The 24,363-nt window shown below is 39.1% G+C and overlaps 1 protein-coding gene across 1 annotated transcript in view; it reads right to left on the bottom strand.

Annotated features, from left to right (window-relative positions):
* LOC106872527 (uncharacterized) overlaps positions 1-14,451 on the bottom strand; it is a 45,352-nt gene extending 30,901 nt beyond the window's left edge. The window contains exons 1-2 of the mRNA XM_014919551.3: positions 11,580-14,451; positions 10,611-10,735 (exon numbers count right to left, since the gene is read on the bottom strand). Coding sequence (XP_014775037.1) covers positions 10,611-10,735; positions 11,580-11,981 — 527 coding nt within the window. The 5' untranslated portion in view covers positions 11,982-14,451. The remainder of the gene's footprint in view (positions 1-10,610; positions 10,736-11,579) is intronic.
* Between the last annotated feature and the right edge of the window lie 9,912 nt (positions 14,452-24,363).

Genomic DNA, 24,363 nt, shown 5'->3' with positions numbered 1-24,363 from the left:
ATATATATATATATATATATATATATATTATGTATATATAAATAATATGTGACAATTATTCAGTTGCCATAATAAAACCTGAAGTTTGGGATGTCGGGGTGGAAATCTTGTCAGTTATTTGATTGTTGTAAAAACTGATGAGATGCTGGAGCAGATTTCCGCCCCGACATCCGAAACTCAGAGTTTTATTATGACAACTGAATAATTGTCACATATTATTACAGATAAATTCCTCTATTTACATAATATCAAGGTCTCGTTCATTCTTTTGTCGTCATACCATGTTTCACTGCCATGTAGCATGGCTGTTCATGCACATGCGTCATACAGTCTGCCTTTTACTCTGAATGAGAGGCCCTTTGTTGCCAGCAGAGGTAAGAGCTCTCTGAACTTTGCCCAAGCTATTCTTATTCTAGTAGCTACACTTTCAGCGCACCCTCCCCTGCTACAAACTTGGTTAACTAGATAGCAGAAGCTATCAACTACATCTAGTTTTTCTCCCTGGAATGTGGCAGAAGTTGTTCTCTGCACATTTTCAGTGTTTATTGCTCCTGAACATCTGCCACATACAAAGACTAACCTCCTAGTTAACCTTCCTTTGATATTGCTGCACCTCTTATGTGTCCATAGCTTACACTGGGTACATCTTATAGAGTTTCTACCCACGCCTTTTCTACAGATCGAGCAGGGCCATCTACCTGAAGGGGTTTGTGGTTTGTCTACCTTCCTACTTATTAGGTTTTTGGTTTTAGTTAGGACTATGTATGTATATATGTCTATATACATCTACACACATATATATATATATAGATAGATGTGTACAGATGTGTATGTCTACATATGCATACTTATATATGTATACATGTACATGTATATATGTGTATATACACGTGTATACAGATTTCTATGTATATACATATGTATATACAAGGGTTGGACAAACTAATGGAAACACCTTAAAATTTCCAACAAATTTATGTTAATATGGGATAGGAATGCCTTTGGCAGTAAATACAGCTTGAACTCTATGAGGTGTAGACTCGTACAAAGTTTGAATTGTTTCCAAAGGAATTTTTGTCCATTCTTCAGCTAAAACAGTCTCCAGTTCTTGTAGTGATGATGGTGGAGGATATCAACTCCTTACTTGTTTTTCTAAAATGCACCATAAATGTTCAATAATATTCTGGGGACTGTGGTGGCCAGATAAGATGTTCAACCTCACTAGAATGTTCCTCGTGCAATTCAGTAACAACTTTAGCTGTGTGAATTGGTGCATTATCATCCTGAAAGATGGCAACTGTATCAATGGAGTGCTAAATGCACCGTCCGAGCATGATCGTTGCCAGAGCTGCTGTCTGGTTCCCGTGCCGGTGGCACATAAATAGCACCATTTGAGCGTGGTCATTACCAGCGTCGCCTTCCTGGCACTTGTGCCGGTGGCACAGGAAAAGACATTTGAGTGAGGTCGTAGCCAGTGTCACTGGACTGACTGCTGTGCTGGTGGCACGTAAAATACACCATCTTGAGCGCGGCCATTGCCAGTACCGCCTCACTGGCCCTCGTGCTGGTGTCATGTAAAAGCACCCTCTACACTCTTGGAGTGATTGGCGTTAGGAAGGGCATCCAGCTGTAGAAACTCTGCCAACTCAGATCGGAGCCTGGTGTAGCCATCTGGCTCGCCAGTCCTCAGTCAAATCGTCCAACCCCAACCCATGCTAGCATGGAAAGCAGATGTTAAATGATGATGATGATATATATATATATATATATATATATATATATATATATAAATATACAAGGTGTAAAGATACTGAAGATTCAGTATACACCACGTGGCAAAATTATGAGTTGAAAATATGTCAAATAATTACTAATGCCTACAAATCAAATCCAGGTCTATACATAAATATTTCAACACCAGAAGACTTAAAATTAAGGCCTATTATTGCTGGTCCAGCCTGTGAAACAAACCACTTAAGCAACTTTCTGGACATACTTTGAAACCTTTCCTCAGATACATTAAATGTTTTATTAGAGACGATCTGGACATGCTAGAGCATCTACCAAAAACCACCAACGAAGAAGCTCTATTGGTCTCCTTCGATGTTATTAACCTCTCGATAATATTCCATATGACTACAGAATAGAGGCAATAAAATTCTGGTTAGGTGAATATCCCAACGTTCTCCCGGACTGCATAAACCAGACTTTTGTCATTGAATCCCTGAAGTTCATCTTAAAAAACAATTACTTCCTATTCGATACAACATACTACCTCTAAAAATGCGGTATTGAGATGGGAATGAAAGCAGCACCTGTCCTTGTGAACCTAATAATGGGTTTCTTTGAATCTAACCTATATGAACTTTTGCTCCAAAAATTTGGAACCCCATTCCAACCAGTATATAAGAGAAAACTGGAAAGGGTACCTCGATGATTGTTTTATCATCTGGAATGAAACCTATGATAAACTCCTGGATTTCAAATCCACACTGAACAATATAAACCCCAACATCCAATTTACAATGGAATATAGCAAAGAACAGCTCCCATTTCTGGACATTTTGATTTTAAAAAAGTCCAACAACCAAATTGCAACTGACATTTACTACAAACCAACAGACTCAAAACAGTATCTCCTTTTCAGTTGATGCCATCCTAAACACACCAAAATAAATATCCCATTCAATCTAGCAAAAAGGATCTGTACAGTTGTATCTGACAACCACTCGGGAACTTCGCCTACAAGAACTCAAAATAACACTCATTGAACGTTAATACCTACCTACACTTATAAAACATGGAATTAAACGTGCCAAGAAATTGGACACAAATACACTAAGGATAACAAAACAAAGCACCACACCTCATCCTAAATCACTCCCATACATATCAACCCACAACCCCAGAAACAATGAAGCATACAATACAATTATACAAAATCTCCCTCTGCTCACTCAAGACCCGAAAATGAACAGCATCCTAAATACACACAAACTACTAAAATGCAAAAGACAAGACAAATCATTCAAGAGACTCCTAACAAATGCAAAACTCTACTCAATACAAACGATACCAACAGTTAAAAACTGCAGACGACCTAATTGTGGTGCATGCCCAAACCTAACTGAAAGCTCGGAATTCACATTCCAGCAAGGACAAAAATTCTCAATCAAGACCAACTTCAGATGTGCTTCCAAGAACCTTATCTATGTTGTAACCTGCTCAGGTTGTGGTCACAATTATGTGGGCCAAACGAGCCTTACTTTGAGACGCTACATAAAAAAGAGATTCGTTTCCCCCCAGTACAGACAGACAGCAACTGAGCAGACACATCGACAGATGCGCAAGTAAAAAAACACTGAATTTTCATATCTTCCCATTATAGCAATGCAAAGATTCAATCTCAGTACAAGGAAAACCTGTTCATACAAAAGTACAGACCACACCTCAATATACAACTTTGACCATTTTTTAAAAATTGTACTAAGGAGACAGTTGTCCCCCTTCCCACCCGTTACTTCCCTTGGTTCACTCTCTAGACTCAATCTTATTCTTCAAACATCCAAAATGATGAAAACCCTCTGCGACGAGAATTGATTACTGTCCAATGTCCCTTAAAAAGCTAATTTAAATAGCGAAAACCGGTTAAGATTCACGACATCCATACAATATGTATACATTTATAAAAAGATATTAAACTATATGAAACGAAGGCATTTCTCTTCCACTATATATATATATATATATACATGCTCTCCTCCCATGGCACAGTAAGCTCCCCAAGGACTACATGTCTCTGACTCTCATCTACCAACCCCAGCTCCCAAGACTGCTGTGGCCCATAACTGTGTATGAAGGTTCTCTAACAAGGATTGAAACAACTGAACGTAAGATCAATAAGATGGTAAGGAAGTGGCTTGGCCTTTCGAAGTGCCTTTCATCTGTCGCCCTTTATGGCAACCAGGGTATGCTCCAGTTGCCCCTAGCATCACTAGTAGAGGAGTACAAGGTCTCCAATGGATGCTGTCCGAGACAAAAGGCCACTGTGATCCAGGACAATCTACCAGATTTGAACACTGGTAGGAAGTGGAAGGTCACTGAGGCAATGCAGCAGCTTGATGAGATGGCTCAGCATGCTGAAGAGCGTGGAGGGATGTTAGACAGCAGGGCTGGTGTGGGGCTTGTCAAGAGAGAGCAGTTCTGGTCTGAGTCAACTGAACAAGAATAGTGGAAGTTACGTGAACAACAAGTAAGGCAGCTGGAAGATGAGAGGCGTCTGGGTCACACAACACAACAAGCACAGTAGGGTCAGTGACTGAATTGGGATGATGTCAAAAAGCTGGAGTTGAAGTGGTCTGATTGGTGGCAGTTGAGTGCAGGGCATTTGAAAGCTCTGATCTAGACTGCATATGATGTGCATCCATCTCCAGCAAATCTCAAAAAATGGAGTATCCAATGGAGTCCGCAGTGCCACTTGTGTGGGAAGTATGGCAGTCTCAAACACATGCTATCAGCTTGCCCAAAAGCACTCCAGTCTGGATGGTATACATTCAGACATAATTTAGTGCTAAACGTTGTTGCTTCAGCTGCAAGAGGGGGTCAAGAGCCTGAACTGAGCTTGCATAAGACAGCATTTGTGAAGCAAGGTGTGAGGCTAAAGAGACAGAACCCTCGGCAGGCCGAAGGCAGAAAATGTGAGGTGTTCGTGGACAAGCCATTGCCTGAAAGCATCGTGGTGTCAGCACTCCGCCTGACCTGGTGTTGGTTGATGAGGGTCAGAGACATGTGGTCCTTGGGGAGCTTACTGTGCCATGGGAGGAGAGCATTGCTGAGGCCCGTGAGCGGGAGCTGTTGGGCTATGAAGAGCTGGTAGCTGAGATTCTGAAGAAGGGTTACATCCATGAGCTGGTTGCGTTTGAGGTTGGCTATAAGTGTTTCCCAGCAGCTTCTCTCAGGTTTCTGAAGGTGACTGGTGTATCCGCTGTGAGGAAGACAATCAAGGAATGTGGGGAGAAAGCAGTTGAGGGTAGTGCTTGGATTACCAGGAGGTCTGTGAATGCATATAAGGCCACAGAACTGTCACAAGTCTGGCTGCAATGCAATAGGTCCAGCTCTTGTGGGCCACCATGTGGAGAGATACTGAGTTTAATGGGCCGAAATCTCGTCAAAGCATGGCACTCAACTGATGGTTGCAACCAGACGAGAAATGGAGCACTCAGTGTTTTCTTCTACTATATATATATATGTACATATATATATATATATATATATATATATATATATATATATATATATATATATATATAGAATATATACATACACATATATATTATAGCCTCAAGCCAACCAAAGCCTTGTGAGTGGATATCGTACACGGAAGCTGAAAGAAGACTGTCATATATGTGTGTATTTGCGCGTGGGTGTGTGTGTCTGTGTTCATACCCCCACCATTACTTGACAACCAATGTTGCTGTGTTTACATTCCCATCACTTAGCAGTTCGACAAAAGTCACTGATAGAATAAGTACTTGGATTACAAAGAATGAATCCTGTGTTCAATTTGTTCAATCAAAGCAGTGCACCAGCATGGCCACATTCACATGACTAAAACAAGTAAAACATGCCATTTTAATCCTGAGCAAGGCCGGGTATCTCTGCTAGTATATGTGTGTGTGTGTGTGTGTGTGTGTGTATGTGTATATATATATATATATATATATAGGGGGAGAATTCACAAAAAACAAAAGCCGAAGACAGGTGGTGTAGAAAACAAACAGGTGTATTAGTATAACGCTTGGGAATTGAAACAAGGAGAGAGAGAAAATGTATGTAGTGGCTAGCGATCCATCATGGCGAGAATATATATGTTTGTATGTATATATAAACACACACACACACACACAATGGGCTTCTTTCAGTTTCTGTTTATCAAATCTATTTAAAAGGCTTTGATTAGCTTGACACTGTAGTGGAAAACACTTACCCAAGTTGCTACATAGCAGGACTGAACCTGGAAGCATGTGCTTGGAAGTAAACTTCTGAATTAGACAGCAAAACCTACACCTGTTTTTACAGGCTGTGATTTTGGTTGTCTGTTTTTAAATAATATTTGGGATTTCTGACTCAAAAACAAAAGCAATAACTTTAAACAAGTAATTATGAATGAAGATAATGAAATATGAATGTTTCTGAAATTTGTAATTAAATGAAAAATGAGCAAAAATATAACTGAATCAACAAAACTACAATGGCATGTTACCTACTCCAAACAACTAGTTTGACACTGGTGGATGAAGCCATATTGGCAGGGTGTAAACAGAGATCAAACTACATTGATCTAGGACCTATTATTGAGCGTTAGGTGAACTGTTAACAAAATGGCACTCTGTCAGTTACAACAATGAGGGTTCCAGTCGATCCGATCAACGGAACAGCCTGCTCATGAAATTGATAAGCAAGTAGCTAAGCACTCCACAGACATGTGTACTCTTCATGTAGTTCTCAGGGAGATTCAGCATGACACAGATTGCGACATGGCTCTGGCCCTTTGAATTGCAGGTACAACTTGTTTTTACCAGCTGAGTGGACTGAAGCAACGTGGAATAAAGTGTCTTGTCCAAGAACACAATATGCTGCCAGAAATTGAACATAGGACCTTAAGATAGTGAGCTGAATAACCTAACCACTAAGCCACCACCTTCACAGGTGGACTGATCACGTAGTACACACACACACACAAACAGATATATGTATTATGTGGTTAAGAAGTTTGCTTCACAGCCCCATGGTTTCGGGTTTCTTCCCACTGCATTTTAAGAATGAAAAATTTATATTCTCAAAAATGAATAAAATGTTTTAAAGACTTATGTAAAATAATTTGTGAGGTAGAAAGAATGACAATTTAAAACATTTGCAATATTCAACCTCAAAATACTTTCTCTGCAAAATTTCATTGAAATAAATATACTTTTCAAGAGGTCGAAAAAATGTCAGGAGCACCAAACTGTAGTCATACCCATTATGCTAGGTCTTTCAGAAAGACCAGTAGCTAAGATTAGAATATTTCTAACGGATTGAGGGACAACAGAGGTTCTAGTGTGCCCTACAAAAATATACTAAAAATAAACAATCACATTGTTGAAATCTCAAAGCTACGAGATAATGCAGGATTAATTCAAAACAATGTGAATAAGTTAGCATTACATTTGACTGAGTAATCTGAATGTGAAAGGGTTAAAATAATAAAAGAATATCTTTTATGTTTTTATCATTAGACCATGGCCATGCTGGGGCACTGCCTTGAAGAATTTTTAGTTGAATAAATCAACCCCAGTATTTATTTTTCCTTCTCTTGCCAAACTGCAATGTTATGGAGACATAAACACACCAACACTGGATGTCAAGACAAAGACATGATGGGCTTCATTTAGTTTCTGTCTATCAAATTGACTCAAAAAGTTTTGGTTGGCCCAAGGGTATGGAAGACACATGTCTAAGGTACAACAGAGTGGGACCGAACCCCAAACAATGTGCTTCGGAAGCAAGCATCTTACCACACAGTCATGGCTGTGCCCATATATTGTTTATGTCATAAGAATTTCAAAACTATGAGAAAACGGGAGGTAATGTCTTTCACGTTTGAACTTGAAAGCCTTCAGTTTTTCCTATCAAAAGGAATTTTTAACTCAATTTTCACACACTATTGAGTTCAACTGTTAAAAATGCTTGGCTGTGTGGTAAGAAGTTTGCTTCCCAACTACATGGTTCTGGGTTCAGTCTCACTCCTAGTACCATGGGCAGATGTCTTCTACTATAGCCTTGGGCCAACCAAAGCTTTGTGAGAGGATTTTGTAGATGGAAACTGAAAGAAGTCCATCACATATATCATCATCATCATCATTTAGCATCTGCTTTCCATGCTAGCATGGGTTAGACAGTTTGACTAAAAACGGTAAGCCAGGAGAGCTGCACCAAGTTCCGGTCTGATTTGGCATAGTTTCTACAGCTGGATGCTTCTACTAATGTCAACCACTCCACTCCAAGAATGTAATGGGTGCTTTTTATGTACCACGACCATGATTTCACTTGGTTTGGCAAGTCTTCTTAAGCACAGCATATCGCCAAAGGTTTCAGTCACTTATCATCACCTCCATGAAGCCCAATGTTTGACGGGTGCTCTTTATATGCCAGTTACATAACACTGGCATCAGCCATAACTACAATCGCACTTGGCTTGACAAGTCTTCTCAAGCACAGCACATCACCAAAGGTCTCAGTCACTTGTCATCACCTCCATGAGGCCCAATATTCGAAGATCATGCTTCACCACCTCATCTCATGTCCTCCTGGGTCTATCTCTTCTATAGGTTCCCTCCACAGTTAGAGATTGGCAATTCTTTACAGATATCTTCGTCCATGCGTATCACATGGCCATACCAGTACAGTCGTCTCTTTTGTACACCACATCTGATGCCTCTTATGCCCAACTTTTCTCTCAAGACACTTACATTCTGTCATACATGCATACTGACATCGCACATCTAGTAAAGCATACTAGCTTCATTTCTTTCCAGCTTACGCATGTCCTCAGCAGACACAGTCTAGGTTTCACTGCTGTGTAACACCCAAGGATGTAGGAGCTGTTAGTAACGAAGAGCCTCTCTCTCAGAATGAAAGGCAGATTGTATGATACCTCTGTATATGTGTGTTTGTCTTTCAGTCAGTGTTCATCCCCCACTACCGCTTGAAAACTGGTGTTGGTGCATTTACATCCCCATAATTTAGCAGTTCAGGAAAAGAGATCAACAAAATACCAGCCTTAAACAGAACTACACACTGGGGTTGATTATTTGATTAAAAATTCTTCAAGGCAGTGCCCCAGTATGGCTGTAGTCTAATGACTGAAATGAGTAAAAGATAAAAGATATATATGTGTGTGTGTATATATATATATGTGCATGTATGTATGCACAGGGACATGGAAATAGCTGGGTTGGTGTCCAGGCATGCGGTTGGCCCACCAGGAATGGGAGGCACCTCTGTTGTTCTCACATCTCTCTAAGAGAGGGAAACTCTGAAAGAAAACCTGTGACACTCGCAATATTTGATGATGTAAACTAGTTCTTCTCTTTGAGTTTATGTTGACCATGTTCAGAGAGTGGGATTCGATCTGTGCAAGTCCTTTCATTACTATAAAGAATCATCATGCACAGGCACTGCTTGAAAAAAAAGACCCATCACAAAAGGAGCTCGTCGTAGCGATGGCAATACACGAGTTTGAAGTCATCATATGTGTGTGTGTGTGTGTGTACTCTCTGAGTGGTTGGCGTTAGGAAGGGCATCCAGCTGTAGAAACTCTGCCAAATTAGATTGGAGCCTGGTGTTGCCATTCGGTTTCACCAGTCCTCAGTCAAATCGTCCAACCCATGCTAGCATGGAAAGCAGACGTTAAACGATGATGATGATGATGTTGATGATATATATATATATATATATATATATATATATATTCTTTTTTTCTTTTATTCATTTCAGTCATTTGACTGTGGCCATGCTGGAGAACTGCCTTTAGTCAAGCAAACTGACCCTAGGATTTATTCTTTGTAAGCCTAGTACTTATTCTATCAGTTTCTTTTTGCCGAACCGCTAAGTTACGGGGATGTAAACACACCAGCATTGGTTGTCAAGCAATGTTGGAGGAGACAAACACAGACACAAACACACACATATATATACAATGGGCTTCTTTCAGTTTCCGTCTACCTCAAATCCACTCACAAGGCTTTTGTCAGCCTGAGGCTATAGTAGAAGACACTGAACCTGGAATCATGTGGTTGGTAAGCAAGCTACTTACCACACAGCCACTCCTTCGCCTGTATATGTATGTATGTATGTATATATATATATATATATATATATATATATATATATACCATCAGTTAACATCTGTTTTTGATGCTGGCATGGGTTGGACAGTATGACAGGAGATGGCCAGCTGGAGTGCTGCTTGGGCTACAAGTCTGTTTTGGAATGGCTTCTATGGTTGGATGCCCTCCCTAACACCAGCCACTTTACAGAGTGTACTGGGTGCATTTGAACAACACTGGCACAGGTGCTTTTTACGTGGCATCAGCACCCACAAGCCTGCAAGATTAGAAATGCTCAACTGAAGAGGGATGTAGGGGACACACCTGTATTTACCTGGCTTGATGTGTCTTCTAAAGTACAACAAACCAGAAGTCTCTGTCCCCTGTCATCAAACATTGACACTTTGTTCTGAAACAAGCATATATTCTCTTCTACACCAGGTTATTAATCTCACAATGCCAATGTAAAATATAACTCTTTGAAACACTTAGTTTTAGAATGGTGGCAGCTGATGAAGGAAATGTTCTCTATGTGGCCGGTATGTTTTTGTGCTCTGTTTTTCATTTTGTCCACGTTTTTTTGTGACGTCCTGTACCCAGATATGCATTTACATATACATGTAGATGTAGGTATGTACATACATGTACGTATATATGCATATACTCACATATTATTTGTATTATTATTATTATATATATATATGTATATATTGAGATGATGAAACAAGCCAGTCTACCCACCTATTGCCATTGAGCAACACATTTCCATGGATCCCTACTACTTTCAGCTGTGAATCAGGAACCCCTATTAACTTCTTCTTCTTGTCTGTGGTTGTTTCTTCTTGCAGACTTGACCCAAGAATTGTCTGAAATTAGTAGAAAATAAATACTGTGATGAGGTGGAGTGGTAGCTCAGAGACAAAGAGGTTGAAGTTTGTAGGCTACTAACCTTGGGGTGACAGGTATAAAAGGCATGGTCACTCAACATAATAGAAACAGCAGCTAAATCTCTCACAAACATCATCATTTAAATCTACTTTTCCCTGCTTGCAAGGGCTTCAACCCATGTTTAAAATGCCCTTCTTGTCACCAAGCCTTACCTGTTTCCAACCAAGGTAATATTTCCCCACGAATAGATGTTCTCACAAAATATTGGAAATGAATGACAATGACTGTATGACACGCGACTTTGCATAACATATATGTGGATCAAAATACTTACAAGGTTTTGGATGACCCAAGGCTATAGCAGAAGGCACTTGCACAAGATATCACGTAATGGGACTGAAGCCAGAACCATGTGGTTGGGAAGCAAGCTTCTTTATTTCCACACAGTCACGCCTCCACACACACACATACATATATATATATATATATATATATATATATATATATATACATACATACATATATATATATATATATATATATATATATATATATATATATATATATATACCCCAACATGCGTGAAGTTGCGGTAAAAGTTACGAAGGTGTATGAATAATTTACGTAGCTTCAACTCTCTTACGATGCGAAACAGTATCACATGGACTCTCTTGTCAGCGCCACCATATCATTACTATGAAAGTTATTTTAAGTAAAATAATGGAATACGACTATAAAAGGGGGCAATGTTTGAACTGGGATTAAAATACCAACAACAACGACAACACCACGACCAACACTAAAAACAGTCACAGTACTTACCGCAGATAACTTTTTCCAGTTACTAGAACATTCTGCCGGATCAGTTGGAATATAGCAAAGTCCTATACCTCCAGATTCTGTTTTTTCTGCCATGGATTTATTGGTCTGACTATGTCTCTTATCGACATCTTTCGTCTTCTTTTCATTATCACCATTTAATACAGTTTTCTTTTCCTTTTCATTTACTTTCTTCTTTTTCTTCGTCCTTTTCCATTTCTGCTTAGATTTGTGAACAAATTTGCCATGTCTCTTATCATCGTGCTTATTATTATTTTTATCGTTCTTTGTGTTTTTGTACTTAAAGTTTTTCTTTTTCTTTCCAACACTATTAAACGTCCGTGGAACTGATGACGAAGACGATGGCCCAGATGGAGTCTTGGAGGCTGTTTTATGCAATTTCATTTTTTAAATCTCAAATCTACATCAGATATTAACTCAGTCCCTAACAACACGTCTCCTCTTTCCTGTAATACCAACAATTTCTTCCAATTAATCCTTCATAGAGAATATATTTACTGTTCCAAGAGAAAACATGTGCTTCCAAGTTTATGGATGAACAGGAAGTTATGAGAGTTATCTGTTCCTTATATATGGAAACTCGTTTCCTGTTTCCATCTACAGGAAGTAACCGTTTGTCAACATGGATTACTTCCCTTGTCACAAAGGAAATAATGTGTGGTTGTTGTACTAGAAATAACAGTCGAACCTCTCTCTCATTTTTCATCCAATCGTGTTATATAACATTAAATAATGTAGCCTTACGTTTGTGTGCTTTAGATGCTATGGCTACAGATCATAGATCTGGCTAAGAGTGACACGGGACTGAATATCAACTACAGCTGCTAATACGAATTTTAAATTTTTCCACAAGGGCAGTCATTTCGGAGGAGAAGATGTGTCGATTACATCGACCCCAGGGTTCAACTGGTACTTAATTTATCGACCCTGAAAGGATGAAAGGCAAAGTCGACCTCGGCGGAATTTGGACTCAATACCGCGAAGCATTTCGCCCGGCGGGCTAACGATTCTGCCAGCTCACCGCCTTCCTACGACCACAAATACAAACTACTGTTCTATACATTTGATAATGTAATCCTGAATATACTATATTTGAATTTTTTTAATGGGATAGTCACAGCTGGAACGTCGGTGATCATAGACCTGCTGCATCAAGACAGACCGGGAGCTAAACAACGATTATAGCTACTTTTTACCAGATGAAATAAATATCAGAAACGCTGTGTTTCATACAGAAGCTGCAGGAGTTGCTCAGATGTTCCGCAAACTCTTCTAAATCCATTGCCATATCGTCAGCAGGTATCTCAGGGTCAGAAGCACTTCGTCCCTTAGCCTATACACTTTGCCTAAGTGAGGCACCAAGGACTGAAGTAGTTTCCCCCTATGGAAGGGTTCCACTTGTGGTCTCTTATTAATCATAGCCAGTTTGAGCTGGTTTCACTTCCCAAGCCTATCTCCTTGATAGCTTCCTTCAGTTGTCAAGGTTTCCTTCTATAGGAAATAGCTCACTGATCGAGCTGAAAAGCTACAGCAGCCAACTTTAGAAAGGTATGCTGTCTCTTGACATGGATCTCATCACCTGAGTCCTGATACTTCATTTTCTTAACCTACTGGGTAATTTCAAGTCTGTCCTCCCAGGGCACTATGAGTTCGACCATAATGATTGTTTTTGTATTTCTGGGGAACAGGAACATGTGTTGTCGAAGCAATATTATCACTATCTTCTCTGGAAAAACAAGTCTGCTCTTTAGATCCACTTGAATATTCTAATCTGAGGTTGAACGAAAATAGAAAACAGGTCCCCTACCATTAATTTCGCCACTTTCTTTTAGCATTTTAATATTCTTTGGTGGTGGTAGCTGGTGTTTATTAGCCTTCACCCTTTGCAGATCAGTCCACTTGGCAATTTCTACAAGGACCCTGTCATGTTTCTACTTGAATTGGTCTTCTCTTAGTGCCCAAGGCGTCCAGGGAGCAAAGAGTTGTTCTGCACTGCATGCAGGATGGATCTCTTTCTTTGCCCCATATTTTACTACACATTTGATAATGTAGTCCTCGATACACTATGTCTAAATAAAGGATGGGATGGTCACAGCAGGAACGTCTTTGATCTTAGGTCTACTGGATCAGGACAGATCTAAGGCTAAACAAGTGGAGGTTAGGCTAGAGATAACAGCGCCTAAAAAAAAAAAAAAACAGAAAAGGAATTTGTTGCAATTGCTTCCTCCAGAGTCATATCCCAATGATGATCAAATTCATCACAAAAAATCGTGTAAAAAGATCACCAAAAACAATCAGAGTAATGAAAACATAGGAATCCAAAATTTCAGGATTGCAGGTGCAGAATGTTTTTAATTCATTCACGGAATTAGCCATTAGATTATAAAAATTGTTATCATATAAAAAAATTTGTTGCAAAAAGTCACATTAAAAAATTGTCAAAAACAATCACAGTAATGAAAACTTGGGAATCCAAAATTTAAGGATTATGCTTCCCCTTAGTTGAAGTGTGACACACTGACATTCACATCTATTATATTAGATATGTTTAATTTTGGGGAATCTTCAAGAGTGTGGTATGTTCTTGAGCAAAATACTCCATTTCAATTGTCCCAGACCACTCAGCCATAAATTTATATGTACCTATCTATGTGTATACATGTATATGTGTGTGAGAGAGAGAGAGAGCGTAAGTGCTACTATATAATATAAATGTATGTATAGATTAATATACGTACACATAAGTATGAGCATGTATTTATGTCTGTATACATCTATAGCTCTATACAAATTGACATACATGTGTGTGTGTTTATAAATGTATGAATATCCATATGTATATAAATAATTATGAATATGTGTCTTTGTGAATGTACTGTGTATGTTTATATGTATTTATGTGCACATAAGTGCATATATATGTAAATGTACATACATTCGTGTGTGTGTGTGTGAGTGGAGGTAAAGGACATGGACTGCACCTCCTTTCGGTACTTTTTTTTTTATACAGAAACCCACTTTTTTAACTGTGGAGATTCTGAATCTGCAAAAAAAAAATCGGCATTTGAAAATTTTGGAATTAAGAGATAAAAATTAGTTTTGCACACATACATGACAACAAAATGACATTTTTAAAGATTTTTTCCTTTTTTGGTAATTCATATTTAGAAAGTAGATCTTTGGTTTGGCTGTTGTTTCTAGATTTTTGGACTTTCTGGTTGGAGCGTACTTAAACATTGAAGATTTTGAAAACCCCAAAAACACGTTTTCAGAATTTTGATTTTCCCCCTCTCCACCCCCTCTGGCAAAGAAAGAAAAAGGAGATGGGGAAATTAAAATTTTGAAAACATGATTTGTCGTCTAGCTGCTGTTTCTAGCATGTCAAGTTTTCTGTTTAGATACTTTTTATGTTTGCTATTTTAGTAGGAGGGAAGGGGTGTTTATTTATTTATTTATTTTTTTGAAAAATTGAAATTTTACAAATTTTTTTTTTCAGAGTCATAATCTCCATATTTTCCTACATATTTCATGAAAGAAATTTTTTAAAAATTGCAGGGGGTGGGGGGGCAAAATTTTCAAATGCCAATTTTTTTTTTTTTTTTGCAGATTTGGAATCTCCACAGTCAAAATGGTGGGTTTCTGTAGAAAAAAAACAAAAAATAAAACCCAAAAGGTGGGGGTGCAGTCCATGTCCTTTACTTCCGCCTGTGTGTATATATTATAATTTCAAATATTTGTTAAATAGAAAATGAAAATGAATGAAATATATATATTAATATATTTTCCATAGGTGCAACAGCATGGCCATGATCTAATGAATAAAACAGTCAATTGACTGCGGCCATGTTGGAGCACTGCCTTTAGTTGAGCAAATCGCCCGCAGAACTTATTCTTTGTAAGCCTAGTACTTATTCTATCGGTCCCTTTACCAAACCGCTAAGTTACGGGGACGTAAACACAACAGTATCAGTTGTCAAGTGATGTTGGGGGAACAAACACAGACACACACACATATATATATATATATATATATATATATATATATACATATACATATACACACACACATATATATATATATATATATATATGATGGTCTTCTTTCAGTTTCCGTCTACCAAATCCACTCACAAGGCTTTGGTCGGCCCAAGGCTATAGTAGAAGACACTTGCCCAAGGTGCCACGCAGTGGGACTGAAGCCGGAACCATGTTGATGTTAAGCCACGCCTGCCCTATTTATATATATATGTATCTTTTACATGTTGTAGACATTAGATTGTGGCCATGCTAGGGTACTGCCATGAAGGGTTTTAACCAAATTGACCTCAGTACTAATATCATGAAGTAATAACATGGTCAGCATCCAACAAACTATGGAAAATCTGGAAAGCAACATAATTGTCATGTGACCTAACACTACACCTGTTTCATGCTACAATCACTAGACAACACAAACACTTGATTTCTGCACAAGGCCTTTAACATGTTTCATGCCTGCCATAATCAAACAAGTCACAATATGGATCTAGACAACCCATCAACTAAACCCTTAAACAAAAATGGCTGGAATTTGCAGATCACTGTTTTCATCAAACAGCTCAATCTGATACTACTTTTTCTCTATAACCCTCTGGGGAATGTTCAAGCCCGATAGTAAGGTTTGAACACAGAACTGTGTACTGTCTCAGAGTTGGCAGATGCGATGTCTTATCACAAGGCCAGTATTGCAGTGATGATGAAATTTTGACAAATGGGATGAAAGATGCTTCACCAATGGAATCCAAGCTCCAAGGACTATGACACAAATAGAAGAAATGTATGGACCGTAAAGATGACTATGTTGAAAAATGAACCTCATATGGTCACATTCCATGAGAGTACGTTGGTCAGCCTACAAACCTTTCAACCATCCCTCATATAATTCATCATCATTTAACATTTTTTTTCCATGTCTGCCTGGTTGGATAGTTTGACAAGAAGACAACCCAGAGCACAAAATTCTATGTCAGCTTTGACATGATTTCTACAGTTGGATGTATATATGTGTGTGTGTGTACTGAACTACAAAAGAAACGTCGCACTGTAAAAGATAGTTTCACGCACAATATTGAGATTATATGGATTTTATCACATTTTTAGGTAATTTGATATCGAGAAGATGTCACTAAACCACAACATCACTCTTTTGAAAACACAAGGATTGCATGTAGGGTTCGAACTTGCTCACTTTTCATGAACATGGTAATGCTTTCAAGCACATCTTAATGCAAAGCATGATGCACATGCAAAACATTGAATCATTGGGTATAAAAGGTACCCAAATTTACCAGCCTGTCGTTCATCTCCCGAATAACACAAGACTGACATGAAATCAGAGGGAGGAAGCCATCAGACATTTCTTTGCTGGTCAACGTCCATGGGTTGAACTGCAGTATTCGGACAATTGTGCAGCTGAAGGAATGATACAATGCCACAAACAGCACAGATGATTGTCCACGCAGTGGCTGACCGAGGGTTACAACAGCACATCAAGATCACCACCTAAACTGACAGGACCAATTCCGGAGGGCAATGGAATCAGCAAGGGACTCACCACAGACCCGTTTGTGCAGAGACAGTTCACTGGCGGCTGAGATCTTTCAATCTGTCTTGTTGACGTCCAGCTAGAGACCCCCATCCTCACAGATCGTCATCGACTGGCACATCTGCAGTGAGATTAAAAACATCAGAACTGGCGATATCAGCAGTGGAGGACTGCAGTCTTCTCTGACGAAAGTCGATATTGCATTTCTGTGCCAGATGGCAGAGCTAGGGTTTGGAGAAGTAGGGGTGAACGTCATGCTGATGGCTGTGTGGTGGAGAGAAACTCATGGGGAGGACAGAGCATCATGGTATGGGGTAGGATTGCACTCAGCCAGAAACCACTGACCTCCCAAAGCATCAGCCAAGGCCAGGACAATGGTGTAACCGCTGCTTGCTACATTGACCAAGTGTTGAGACCTCGCATTGTGCCATGCTTTGCCCATCATCGGAATCACGACCCCATGCCCATACTGCCAGGTTGACAACAGACTTCCTCCAACAGCACAACATCCAGACACTGTCATGGCCTGCCCTAAGTCCAGACTTGAACCCCATAGAGCACCTGTGGGATGCAATCCAAACAAAGCTAAATGACATCCGTCTAAGGGCGACAACTCACTGCAAATTTTAACAGAGCATGGGCTGCTATCCCCATAGTCTTCATCAATCGTTGGGCGCATTTAATGTAGAGATGCCTGACAGTAATCAATGCTAACGGTGGTCACACGAGATATTGAGTTCACCTCTTTGGATCCAGAAACATTCCGTCATCACGTGAAGCCATGTGACATCAAACATGTCTAGTTCACACTAGATATGAAACCAAAGGATTTTTCTAAACTATTACGTTATATATACAAATATATATATTGTTATTCCATTGTAATGCTTTGAATTCAAAGGACTAGCCTTATCACATTCTGTGTCACACTGAATCTCCCTGAAAACTAATGTAAGGGTACATGTATCTTTGGAGGAGTACTCATCCAATTTCGTGTCAATTTCACTCGGCTGTTCTGTTGATTGGATCAACTGGAACCCTTGTCCTCCTAACCAACAGTGCCAGGTGGTCCAGTCTCTCTTTTTTCTTTTTTTATTCATAGCTATTCTTTTTAGCCCTAATCCCACCTTTTTTCCATCCAGGTTGCTTGACTGTCTCAAGTGAGGGATACAGTTTATGTTATCCATAATTTTCTAACAGGTAGTAGAAGTATCGACCCTTTAGTATTTAAACCAGTTATTTTCAGCCAAATTATCCTGTTTTATGCTTAAGCTGGCCAAACATGGCCTCTCCCACCAACCTTACATCACTCTAATAATTAATAGTTAGCTCATCAAAATCTCAAAACGACAAGATGTGTGATTAATTCAAAGCGATGTGAATAAATAAGCATTACATTTGACAGAGTAATCTGAATGCTGTAGGGTTAAATAATTGAATATAATAAGTGCAAGTGTAGCTTATGGTAAGAAACTTGCTTCCCAACCACTTCGTTTCAGGCTCAGTCCCGGTGTGAAACACTGAGTATTTTCTATGCCCTCAGGCCAACCAAAACATTGAGTGGATTTGGTGAACCAAAACTGAAAGAAGCTTGTTATGTGTGTGAATATGTCTTTCTCTCTCTGCTTGTCCCCCACCACCACTTGACTGACAACTGCTGTTGGTGTGTTTACATTCCCATAACCTAGCAATTCAGCAAAAGAGACCCAATAGAAAAATTACAAGGCTTAAAAAATAAGTCTTGGGGTTGATTTGTTCGACTAAAACCGTTCAAGGTGGTGCCCCAGCACGGCTGCAGTCAAATAAACAAGTAAAAGATAAAAGATTATGATTCAAATCATGCTGGGGCACCACCGAGAAGAGTTATTAGGCAAATGAATTGACCCCAGTATTTTTTTGGGGGGGGGGTCAAACTATTAAGTTACAGGGACATAAACACATCAACACTGGTTGTCAAGTGGTGATGGGAGGGGCAAAGACAGACACATATATATACAATGGCCTTCTTTCAGTTTCCTTCTACGAAATCCACTCACAAGGCTTTGATTAACCCAAGACACTTGCTCAATGTATCATACACTGAACCCAGAACCATGTGGTTGGGAAGCAAACTTCTTACCACACAGCCATGCCTGCACCTATGCTATCTAAAAAGTTTGTCAGTTTCATGTCTCAGCAGACAAAATGGAAAAGGCATTGCCCAACAGGATTGCAAGGAAGGTGTGCTGGAACAGTCACTTTTCACAAGTGGGGCTCATCATCTCCACCCCAGTACCAGTGAGGATGGATGTAGTCTAGTTGGGCAGAGAATGCCAGAGGCCTTCACTGCCACAGGTTCAACCACAAACATGTCAGAGAGCAGATGAAAGTTTGCCTGGGCTGGCAGCGAAACAAACCAAGTTGCTACCGGAAGTGTCACAACGTGGAACCCAGAGGGAGGGTGAAGGCATTCCACCACAGAACCAGGCGGAATTAAGGATAAAGGCAACTGGTCTTCATTTAGAGACATCCAACATACTTTCAAAATCCCAGCATTAAGTGGAGATTCTTGAACCAACATCCTGATTACTCTGGGCTAAGAATTAACCCCACCATTACCATATTTCTTTTGAAATATACTGCCTTTCTTTCAACTAATTTGAACATAGTGAATTTATTGAAATAACTGTCATTATTCAAGTGGTGTTTGGGATAAAATTTTGATGGCAGGTTTTAATTTAAATCAACTTTAATCCTCCTTACCATATTTCTGTTCACTGGTTTTGTTTCAATTTTTTAATTAATGAAGAATTCACCAAAATAGAATTGTGGTTATAAGCTGGTGTCTGCAACAAATTTACATGCAATTTTTTAATTTAGCTCACATATCGAACCACTTTGTTTCCATATCTATTGAAATACACTGCCTTTATTTCAATTTATTTTGAAAACAATGATGAATTCAGTAAAATAACTGTGGCAAACCAGGACCAGTTTCAGTCCTGTCTATATGAAAAAAACTTTAGATCAGGGGCCGGGGAACTTTTTTTTTAGCCAATTACTTCCCAAAATATATTTACACTGATGTCACCACCTTGATTTGAAAGGAATTTTTTTTTTTTAAATTCAAAAGGTTTATTGAATCTATTATAAATATAAAAAGTATATTGTTTCATAAATATAAAAGCATTTTGAATCTATTATAAGTACGAAAAGCATAAAACAAATACCATCATTAAACTTAAAGATTTTTCTAGAAACTTTTTCACTTCAGGTTCTGAAGAAATGTTTCACTTTTGTTACAATTACATCAAAATTGGGGCATTTTGATGCCAGAAATACTTGGACACAATCTTTGGGGTCCAATCGATTTTTCTTTATGTTCATTAGAGTGGAAAATCTTTGTTTGCAAAATGCAACAACTTTTTGATCACCTCCTCATGCTATTTTGAAAACCTTTGCAGCAGTTAACATCCAAAAATGTGACATGCTTTTTTTTCAAACTCATTGTAGCTTTCTTATAGGATTGAAGTTCAAAAGTGTCTCTGTCAACCCTTGAGGCTCTTCTGGAACATCAACAATTTCACATTTAAAGGGACATACAACTTGACAGTATGTGAATCAAGATCTGGAAAACAATCAGAGAAGCACTCTTTGAATTTGTTGAGATGCCTTATAACTGCATCCTTGATGTCAAAGCTTTCAAAAAAAAATAAAGCTAATTTTGAAATGGCAACTTTTTGTTTTCTGCCTCCAATATAAAAGCTTTTACTTGTCTAGTGAGTCTGATTACCTCCAAGCATTTCGTTTTTAATCCACTTTCAGTAATATAACCAAGTTTGCTGACCTGTTTTAGGTTATATTACAGTAAGTACCCAGTTATTAAACAGCTCATGTGGGTTTCAGTCTTGCTCAATTTTATTTTATATGTCACAGGTGGAGGTGCACAGCTGAGTAGTTTAGAGTGGTGGATTCGTGAATGTAAGATATCCATTTCAGTTCAACTGGGCAATGTGGTGTGCTCTCGAGCAAAACACATCACTTCACATTGCTCCACTCCACCCATCTGGCAAAAATGAATAATGATGCAACAGACCAGTATCCTGTCTAGAGAAGAAAATATACAACAGAAACCAGATCACAGGTGCCTGGAACTACAAATTGGTTTCCACTGCATGGAAACTGCACCTGGTGCCATCTATGACGGACACTAGGAGTAAGAAACACTAGATGTGGAAGTTCCTCTTAACATTTCTGACAAGGTCTCAGTGTAGTGTTCAATGCCAACATTCGTAAAGCCATCCAATTCCCATCAGTTTATCGATGAGGAGCCAAGTTATCTCCCGTCCATTTGTGCAGTAATTGTAAACCAATTCACCATGGAAGCAAAACACCCAAACCTTACCTTTTCTTTCTGTTACCTGTCCCAGTCATTAGACTGCAGCCATGCTAGAGCACCACCTTGAAGAATTTTTACTTGAATGAATGGACCACAATATTTCTGTTTTCTTTAAACCCTTGTACTTATATTGGTATCTTTTGCAGAACCATTATATTAGGGGGGTGGTGTAAAGACATATATAATCACACAACTGTTTTTCAGTTTCCATCAACAAAATCCACTATCAAAGTTATAGAAGATACTTGCCCAAGATGTCAGGCAGTGGAGAAGGAAAACTTCTTACCACACAGCCAAGCTGCTTACAAGTGCTGACCCCACCATCATCACTGTTTTAACACTCACTTTTGAAGTAAATCAGATTCTCTTCACTGAGATAACCTTCCTGTCACCAACCTCACCTGTTTCCAAGGAAGAGATTTCCTCATAACCAGCCATTTCACAGTGGACTTGACAAGACAAAGCGCTGTGAAGTTGCTTGTTCAGGTAAACTACATTTCTCATTTCAAACTTAAACCAAAGGTCAGGATGAGGTCAAACACATCTCATCTCTGAAGTCAATGTAATTCAATATGCATATCTATATTCTTTTCATTTATTTGAATGCGGCCATGCTGGAGCACTGCCTTTAGTTAAACAAATCAACCCCAGCACTTATTCTATTGCTGTCTTTTGATGATCTAAGTTACAAGGATGTAAACACACATGTGTGTATATATATATATGTGTATATTCACACACGACAGGATTTTCAGTTTTCATCTACCAAATTCACTTGCAAGTCCTTGTCAGCTGGAAGCTATAGTTGAGGACACTTGCCCAAGGTGCTCCACAGTGGGACTGAATCAGGAACCATGTGGTTGGTAAGCAAGCTACTTACCACACAGCCACTCCTGTGTCTAAATGTGTATAATACATCTATGCACAGACACATTTAATGTCCAAGCTGGCAAACTGAGCGGCTGCACCAGACTGATTTGGCATGATTTCTACAGTTGGATGTCCTTCCTAATGACACCCAGTGTGTGATGGGTGCTTTTTACATGCCAGTTGTGACATTGGCATGCACCCCTCAACCCCCAAATGAACTACGATTTCACTTGGCTTGATGGGTCTTCTCAAGCATAGCATATTGCCAAAGTTCTCAGTCACCAGTCATTGCCTCCATGTGGCCCCGAACTTTCAAATATCATGCTTTGCCACATGTCTTCCTTTGGTCTACTTCCATCACAGGTTCCCTCCGCAGTTAGAGATTGGCACTACATTACACAGCTGGCCTCGTTCACAAGCATCACATGACCACACCCCTAATACTCACGCAGTGTAGTGAAGGTGCATGATTCAGTGGTTAGAACGTCAGGCTCACAATCATGAAGTTGTGTGCTCAATTCCTGGACCAGGCTATGTGTTATGTTCTGGAGCAAGATCCTTTGCTTCACGTTGCTCCAGTTCACTCAGCTGTAGAAATGAATTGCAATTTCAGTGGTGCCAAGCTGTATCAGCTTTTGCCCTTCCCTTTGGAGAGTGGCATGGGGAGGGGAGGCTGGTATGCATGGGTAACTGCTAGTCTTCCATAAACAACCTTGCCTGGACTTGTACCTCAGAGCAGCAATCCCATTGTCATTAATTACTTGAAAGGGGTCTTTACTCTTTACATAGAGAGAGAGTACAATAGCTTTCTCTAAGTTTCTGTGTATCAATTCAACTTTCATTTATACATACATACATATATATATATTTGTAAATATAATTAAGGGATCAGCAAATATTTGCTTCACCGGAATATTATTCGTCCATGCTTACACAGTTTGCTAGCATAGTCAAATTTACTACTGGAATACAGTATTGATGAAGGAAATTGATTATTAATCATAATCCAGGAAAGCGTCTACTGTTAAACGTCGGAATTGGTTAGTTTTTCATTGTTTTTTCCTTTGTGAGTTACAAATGATGCTATCTGTGGGATTCTCAGCTTTTTTAGCTGCTATTTCTGAACTTCGGTATATGGTGAAGCAAATATTTGCTGATCCCTTAATTATATTTACAAATATATACGAGCTTTTAAATAAGTTCTCCACCAATAATGGTGCTTTCATACCGATGGGCTTGGTAAAAATTATTAATTGTTAATTGATTTATTAATTAATAAATTGATAATCCTTTACCCTTTTAATTTGTAATACATATATATATAGATATATATACATATACACAAGGGTGTGGAGTGGAGTGAAAGCATTTGAAGAGGCCAGGATGATGCAAGCAGGGCTCAAGAGATATTTAAGGAAAAATGTAAAGACTGAGAAGGTGAATGACAAGGACCTGTTTGTGTGCACAGTCTGTGACAGACCATGTCTGTCCTTGGCTGGCCTCAAATCTCACCTGCGAACCCATGGAAAACAAACCTCATCCAGCTATTCTGATTATATGTCTGTGCACACGTTTGAATGTGGTGTGTGCCAGAGGGTTTGCAAATCCAATGGGGGTCTTAAAAGACATGTTAGGATCCACAATGAGCAGAACTTACTTGCAGGTATTGGTAGTGCAAATCAGAGGTGCAATCTGTGTGGGTGTTTTTTCAAAACACTGTCTGGTTTAAAAAGTCACATCAGACGCCATGAAAGGGCTAAGGTGTAGGTGCAGGAGGTGGTCAAACTCTGTAAGGAGTAGACAACCACCATATATATATACACATTTATTTCTAACAGGCATGAAGTAGTCATGCAAATCCCCACATGCTCTATTGACAGAAATAAAGAGAGAGAGAGAAAAAAAGAAGAAAGAAAAAACAATATGAAGCAAAA

The sequence above is a fragment of the Octopus bimaculoides genome, chromosome 29 (genome assembly GCF_046866305.1).
Source record: "Octopus bimaculoides isolate indiv1 chromosome 29, ASM4686630v1, whole genome shotgun sequence".
NCBI classification, from domain to species: domain Eukaryota; kingdom Metazoa; phylum Mollusca; class Cephalopoda; order Octopoda; family Octopodidae; genus Octopus; species Octopus bimaculoides.
The sequence above is the reverse complement of the archived record's forward strand: the minus strand, read 5'-3'. Positions and strand labels throughout refer to the sequence as shown.